General features: G+C 36.2%; 1 protein-coding gene and 1 pseudogene across 1 annotated transcript; both read right to left on the bottom strand.

Moving 5' to 3' along the window:
* Positions 1–1109, bottom strand: part of LOC106314224 — a 1807-nt pseudogene extending 698 nt beyond the window's left edge.
* A 409-nt stretch (positions 1110–1518) lies between these two features.
* On the bottom strand, positions 1519–5718 carry LOC106313271 (probable protein S-acyltransferase 23). The gene is made up of 13 exons (XM_013751039.1): positions 5408–5718; positions 5173–5313; positions 4857–4969; positions 4472–4551; positions 3956–4119; positions 3392–3530; positions 3197–3296; positions 2865–2922; positions 2596–2670; positions 2409–2507; positions 2233–2311; positions 1997–2145; positions 1519–1896 (listed from the first exon to the last, which is right to left on the bottom strand). The coding sequence occupies exons 1-13, from the start codon at positions 5651–5653 to the stop codon at positions 1720–1722; spliced, it is 1620 nt and encodes a 539-aa protein (XP_013606493.1). The 5' UTR covers positions 5654–5718; the 3' UTR covers positions 1519–1719.
* Positions 5719–8187: the final 2469 nt, after the last annotated feature.

Raw genomic sequence — 8187 nt, 5'->3', positions numbered from 1 at the left:
TTTTTTTTTTTTTTTTTTTTTTTGAAACACAAAAAAAAAAAAAAAAAACTCTCCCGTACAGTTTTCAAATATTACAATGACTGAAAAAAACTTACTTCTCCAGGTAACAAGGGTTGCAGTCTTTGACAAGTACCGCCTTGGTCCCAGTCACCTCCTTCAAAATGCCTAGACGATTGTGTCCGGAAGAAAATGATTCCCCCAGATCGCTTTTTTCTCCACAAGATTTACCTATTACAGAGTCATGGTGGTATCAAATATCTAAAGTTGTGTTGTTGTAAGACAGGAAACATAGAAAAACAGTGTACCATATTGCTCGGAACACGATCCAGGCCATCAGCAGGCGGTACAGGAGGAAGTATTGGCCGGCCACCTTCAAAAAAGCATAGGAGATTTTAAAGGATCAACAACATTTCAAATTCACAGTTAAAAAACATCTATTTAAGTGACAGATGACAAACTAAGTACTAAGGTATCATCTAACAGATATAACAAGGCTATATTTTTCACCCATGAGATTGAATTCAATGATCAGCACACAGAGCTTCAAAATGAGAATGTCATGGAAGCTTGGAGCTTTCGCCCACGAGCTTTCTGGAATATCAACATCAACCCTATAGGCTATAGCCCTCTTTGAATCCAAGAGCTTCTAACTCGCCACCATTAGCATTAGGTGACCACCTATAATTGATGAGAGAGACACATATAAGCGTTCAAAGAAAATATGACTTGGTCTCTGCGTGATTTATGAATGTAGTGCAACAAAAGAGAGGAACACCAAAGAGAACGCTAACATAACGTGCCGAGAGATTCATTCGACGATAAGTAATGGTCAGAATTATAACGCAAGAATGTGAATCCACGATCGGTGGGCTCTCGTTATAAAAGATCCTCTATTTGTTTTCTAAGAGAAATTTGCTAGCAATAACCAAAAAGAAAATTATAATTATTTTTCTTGTCATTGGTTAGATTATCATTCAAACTAACATCTGTTTGATTTTGACAAGGTTACAGAATAGAAACCAGAGTTACAACATAATTATACCAGCCTTAGAATCAGCATTCGGCTTCAAAAGACCTCCCACCAGTTGCAAGCATCCAATGGTCATCATTTTTTACAGAGAAACATACCTAAACAGAGGGTACAACCATCTCATTCTCGAAAACATGTCATTAGCTAAGCCGGAAAGCCTCTAGCAACCTAAGATTGCGATCTTCTTTCCTTTGTCACACTTTGAGCAATCAGATTAGCTCCTCTATTTGCTATCCTCCCCCACCATTCAATTTGGGTTAAGCGTTTCATCAACTCCTTACCCTGCCACTTGAATGATGGCGCCTTTATTTATACACTGAAACTGTTTTCCACAGTTTCACCTCTTTGTACTTTCTTCCTCCTACATATCATTTGTCAACTTTTCAACGACCGGTCATAACATTTTGACCGGTTGAAAGATCTCCATATGATGCTTTTTCATACCATGTAGTATGTACTCAGTTTTGTATACTACAAACGCCGAACGCTCAACGACAAACCCGTCCATTTATTATCATAAACTGAAACATAACAAGCATTAATATAACCAACCAATAACATTGGTGTCGAGAACAAGGGGTTTAAGTAGCATTGTGGTGAAACTGAAGAATTATAAGGAGAAGAAAACTCCCATATACAGAGTACAGTGAATCCAGATGTGTACGCCTCCTATAATAATGTGATGTAATTCAGAGAATTGAAGATGGGACCACCTCGTCGTCTCTGGTGTAGCCATTAACCAAGAAATCAGAGCAGTTTCTTCGCCAGCCATGGTTATAAGGGTTGTAGAATCTCCCATCAGCTCCCCGCAAATAACTGAATCTTCTCGTGTTCCACAATTCGTTCGTTGTAATATTCCGAGCTATCTGCATGCACCAGACAACAACAACAACAACAGCTGTTATTACAATCTTTTCCCAGAGAGGAGAGAGTAAACTCTTTACTTTGAGGGTGAGAGTTCCTCACCATATACGCCTGTGAGATTGTCAACGTCATGGTCGCAATGAAAATAAGCAAGTCGAAAAACAGAAACACGGCAGCACCGGGATGTTCAATGAGCACATGTTGAATCAATGAGTCACTGGGGTGTATATGTGGGTTGCTTCTCCATATTCCTATTAACAGAAACAGAAGATGCTTTATAATAGAAACATTAAATCTCATTGGCGGAGTTGCGAGAAAGAGTTGTTTCAGTCCATTACTTTGAACAGCAGTAGAGCCACCAATGAATGATGTTAAACCTCCCATGATCACAAAAACTAAGAAGTCCCGTTTATTCTTCTGCGAGATGATTAATGGTATACGCATTAAGGATGTTTCATTACATTAATTTGCATAACGACTAGTCAGAGAGACGGGTAATGCAGAAAACTCTTACCTTACCAACACAGTTTGAAATCCAAGGGCAGTGATGGTCAAACTGCTCAACGCAGCGCTTACAGGTAGGACAGTGCTTAGATCGTACCGGTCTAATTACCTGAAGAAAAATGTGATAACGATAGTATGAAAATAGAGTAAATGCCGATTTTCCCCCAATATAAAGATTGGCTTCTGAGGAAAATAACCTTGCAAGTGGGGCAGAGTTGGGACCAGTTTCCTTTCCATGAGGGGCTGTTGAAATTAATATCAATCAAAGGATCCTGCAAACATCAAAAAGTTTATGTGAATCAAACCTGTCAGAACAACGTCTTAAGGACTGTAAAATTGATGTATAATTGGTGTTTACTTAAATCAAACATAGTTCAGGCGAAACTAAAAACTTATACAAGAAACAGTTACACTCAAAATGTTCGCATTTCTCGGCATAGAAACAAGACAAGGAAGTTAAACTTACGTTCGCAGTGTGATTGCTGTCAACTTCATTGCTTCTTTTAACGTACCCGGGATCTTTGCTGTACAGAGCAAACACCTCATTAACAATTCCAAGAGCATTACAAACAACACACTCAAAGACGCTACTAAGCATATGTAGGAGTGTAGATAACAATTAACAGCTACAGCCTCACAAGTCTACCTCATTTCTTGCCAGAGTATATCATGAAGAAATATGTTCTTTCATGAAGTAAATATAAATTCTAGCTTCCCAGTAATTTACACCAAACTAAAATATATGCAATATGACATAGGCAGTGGCTTAACAGAGTATAGTTACAAAATTAAGAATACCTGCTACAACGACGGAAAGCTATTAGTGCGCAAACACCACATGAAAGACCGAACCATGCCCACAGTCCAGCCATAGCAGTTATCTTAGGGAGGTTCGAAGCTACATATATAATTGCAAAATTTCAGGTATAATAATGTAATCATAGGAGGAAAAGAAACACATACTCTACCCATTATGTTGCATGAGACATTCACCTGCGACAATGGATGTGAAGAAAAGGACCATTTCAGTCACTATTAAGCCGAAGAGTAGAGGAGCATAGCTTGTCTCTCCCAATTTTCCACAGAAGAGCTTGTTAACGAAACTATTACTACGAGTTTGCATTGCCTTCAACTGAAATTTATCAAAAAAAAGTGGATTCTAAAAAAGCACATCATATCAAATGGAAACTTTTACAAAAAAAACAACAACAGTGGCCGCAAACAACATTTAACACATTCTACCACCAAAGGTATCTCTCATACTCTGAACACTAACATCTACGGTGGCCCTACGATAGAGAGTGGAACATGTTTTACCAAAATGATACTTCACTATATCTGAAAGTCAGAGCCAATTAAGAAAAGGATTGTATAATTACAAATTTACAGAGCTTTCAAAGCATATTTCGAGGGGACATTCTGCAAATAGCCTCCTTAATCTACTAATCTCTAACTAATTAAAAAAGAACATAAAAATAAGAAGGAGATATTGATTAAAGGAGAGAACCAGCAAGTAAATTTATCAAATGGTAGCAAGCAACGCTAAACATTACGTACAAGGAAAAGAGTGAGCTGCCTGTGACCTTTATCAGATGCAAGCTTAAGTGGGGTGGCTCCAGTGTTATCCTCCAATATCAGTTCCTCCTTGGTTCCAGCATGAACTAGCAGAGTACAAGCCTCAACATTTTCCTTAATAACGGCCCAGTGCAAAGGAGTGCAACCTGACCAGCAAAGTGATCAGTGTAAGACTTCTTAGTTTTAAAAACTGAAGTAAAATATACATCACCGTGATCAAAATTGTACAGATTTTGCTAGTCAGAAACAGTCGGGAATGCGATAACAATCCGAAGTTCAGAAAGTCTTGTCCATTTTTGCATTTATTTTTACACATCAAAGGTAGAACGATGTTCACTCATCTAATATAAGTGTAAGCAGAAGAAGCACAGGAAGATATTAACCATAGATCACATATCTTTACACCTTGGATTCAACAACAGAAAATATTCAGTAGTAAATCATTCTTTTAAAAATCTAGAGAAGACATCTAGATGCATCTTAGAGAAAGTGATTTGCCTGTGTTGTCTTGTCTATTTTGACATGCATCACGAAAGAGAAGTAACCGGACGGTTTCCGTGAATCCATTGTAAGCAGCCCTGAGCGACACCAGCAAAGGAAAGAAAAAAAATACAAGTTCACTTGCTACTCTTCTTAAATTGCCAATGCCAAGTAACAACAGAGTACCACGTGCAACTAAACAATGATGAGAAATACTCAATATATAAAAAAGAAAAAGATATGTCAAGCATTCGACATATCATCTTCCATGAATATAAATAACAAACAATGATTAATTATTTCATTCATGTATGTCAAATACCAACAGTTCCTAACAATTCATGCCAATAAAAAGTTTATGCATCTCCAAATCAATTGACCAGTGTTAAAAGGCTATTCATACCAATGTAGCGGGCTCCTCCCTCCATTATCTAGAGCGTTATAGTCAGCTGCATATTCCACAATAAGGTGATTCAAGAAGGCTGTCTGTCCATATTGAGAGGCAACATGCACTGCCTGCACAGAAAAAAAAAACAATGTTCATCTAAGCTAACGATAAACAAGTTTCCACTAAAGAAACCAACTGAGACGTCGGCCTAGTGGTAAATGAATGTCTATTAGACACTCCGCCACTCCGGTTCAATTCTAGTTGGGAGAGACTATTTACAAAAATATTATTCATAAAAAAAAAAAGAGCTAAAAGAAAAAATGATTTTTACCCTATAACCATTCACATCAGCTGCTTCAATTCGAGCTCCACGCTGCAGCATAAGGTCCGCAACCTCAACGGAGCCCTTAACCGCCGCCCAATGCAATGGCGTCTGCTGTACATTATCCGCCGCATTAACATCGCCGCCGTGCTGCAGATAATCAATCCCCAGAAAGATGATCAGATCTGAGACTGAGAGGGGGAAATGGTCTCTAGACACACAACAGATAAAATAATGTAGTTACCTCGATGATGTATTGAGCGACGTGGAGGGAGTTGTTGAGCGCAGCCCACTGGAGAGCGTAGTAGCCGTTGGGATCGGGGAGAGAGACGGAAGAGCCGTTGTGCTCGACGAAGCGCTTGAGACGGTTGAGATCGCCGTAGGCAGAAGCGGAGAAGACGTCTGTGATGGCTGGAGATTCGGTAGGGTTGTGGGGAGTGTTGTTGGAATCTAAAGGCACCACTTCGATCTCCGACGAGGAGTCCATCATCTCTCCGATGAGGGATCTTGTCAAAGTCTTTAGTCTTTTCGCTTCGTCAACATCTTTTCAGCGAGTGTTGTTGATTTCAAAGAGGTGTTAAACCGAATTCTAATTGAACCGGGGTCTGGTCTTTGATTAGTTGGTTTGGTGAAAAAAATAGTTAATCTATGGAAAAAATAATTAAACTGCACAAAAATTTAAATTTTTGGAATGACATAATACATATTACATTAATTAAAATATTTTATTAAATGAAAAATATATATCAATAATTAAACTAATTGCTACAAAATTTGAAAATAATAAAAATCTATTTAAAATATTTTACTTTGTTTTACAAATAATTAGCTTATTTTTCAATACGTTTTTAATAATAGAATGATGTACTGTAATATTATAAAATAATTATAGTATATTTTTATTTACAACGTAACTATTTATCATTACAAAAATTATTGCTATTTATTTAAAATTTTAAAATAATATTATCATATAATTTATAATACGAAAATGTTGACTTTGTCAATATTTAACTAACGCTCATTTTTCCACTTAGTAAAAATGTTTTTCATATTTTTGTTCACGCAAGTTTTTAAATTTTTGCGTTTTATCATTCTGCAACATTTTATTGTTGGTAAAATATTTATGTAATCGCATCTAAAATGCAATTATCCCATTCAGCGAGATTACCAATCAGAATCTACATATAGAAACAAATATTTTCTTTTGGCACCCTCATCAAAACTATTTATAAATTTAAGTCAGTCTATTTAATAAATAAAATTAAGTAATGAAGATGAAATAGACATAGAAAAGAAACTCATACTAAAAAGCCTATTTGAAATGTCAGCAGCGTTTCTTATACTTTATAATAATATAGTTATCCAATGTTAAGAAAAAAATCCGGAAAATACTTTTTTAGAAGAAAATTTTGAAGAAAAAAAAATTAGTTTCAACTTTATATATAATAAAAAATTTTGAAGACTAAACAATCATTCACAAACACATCAAGTCCGGAAAAAAATTCGAAGTTTATAGATTTATGGTCTAAACATGTTTCTTAACATGTTCATCGTCTAAAACTGATTTCAATACAATTTTCTTTGAAACTGACTCATATCTTTCTAATAAACATTTTCCGTTAAATAATCAATCATTGAATTTGGACTTTCATTTCAAACAACCCAAATTTAGATTCAATATGAACAGAACCAAAAAATTAAACCAAATCAATGTTCAAAATATATAAACAATTATCTATATCTAAAACATCAAAACCAAACAAAACCAAACCAAAAACTAAATAAGTATCCAAAAAATAAAAACAGTTTGCATACCAAAAAAACTATGAATTATATTTAGGTTTGAAATAGTCAATTACGTAAAAATTTAGGTTTGAAATAGTCAATTACGTGAAAATACTATATATAAACCAAAATACTATTAACAGTTTAATGGTTGAAGATTTAAAAATATAAAATTCAATTGGAAATTTTTCTTCCAATCCAAAAAATAGCTAGGGATCTTCATCACTAAAAACAAACCGAAATGTTTATTTTTTAGGGAATTTGCACTGGATATCAACGAAAGATAAATTTATTAGGAAAGAGGATACGATACTGTAACTTTAAGAGTAATTCCGAAACTGTCCCTATTTCCATAAGAGAAGGGAAATATAGGGGCCTGCCACATGTATGTCGTAATTGGAGATAGAGGTTGTGGCACACGCAAAAGTAATAATGATGCAAAGTATCGGGACAGTTGAATAACCCTTTCTCTTTTGTGCAAAAACCTAAAGAGTTTCCTCTTCCCAAATTATTTATCATCTCTTTCCAAACCCAAATCTCAGTCCTTTGTTCTATCGACGATTTCTTTTCTCTCACATATCCGAAATGGTTGCTTCAAGATTAGTCGAATTTCCAGAAGACATAGTCGATGAAACTGAAGTCGATTTACCTCCGATGATGTTCGTGGAGGGAGTTGGAGTAAGGGTTTTGACCTACCAGTCTTCCCGAGCCATCAACATGTTGGGTCCCTCCTAGATAGAGAGGATCAATTGGGGTGAACTTGAAATAATTAATGTTCTCATTTTGGCACTTACACAAATAATGGAATTTTGACAAAAGAAAAAGAGAGAGAAAAAGGAGAAAAAGAGAGAGAAGGAGAAAACTCGTAAGGTGATTTCAAGACTGGATTTGGAGGGTCAAACGGATCCTGATCGGGCTGATATTTTGTGGGAAGCTTCTTCAGTCAGTGGGTTAGAGGTTCACCGAAGGGATTTGGATTTCAACGGTTGGATCTTCTGTTGTCTGGGTTTTCTTGAAGCTGGTCGCCATAGTTCTTCAGCAGAGCAGTCTTGGGTGTTTGGTAAATCCAACGGTGAGATCTTCTCTTATTGAGCTGAAATTTGGCAGAGGTATTGTCGACTTGTTTATCTTGGATTTGTACGGTTGGATTAGTTTCTGGAAGCCGGAATCTTTGTGAGCTGAGGTCGTTTGGTTGCTGCCGGTTTTGAAGCTTTGTGTTGCTCTCTTGTTGTTGTT

The sequence above is a fragment of the Brassica oleracea genome, chromosome C9 (genome assembly GCF_000695525.1).
Source record: "Brassica oleracea var. oleracea cultivar TO1000 chromosome C9, BOL, whole genome shotgun sequence".
NCBI lineage: Eukaryota > Viridiplantae > Streptophyta > Magnoliopsida > Brassicales > Brassicaceae > Brassica > Brassica oleracea.
This window is presented reverse-complemented; position numbering and strand designations above follow the sequence as displayed.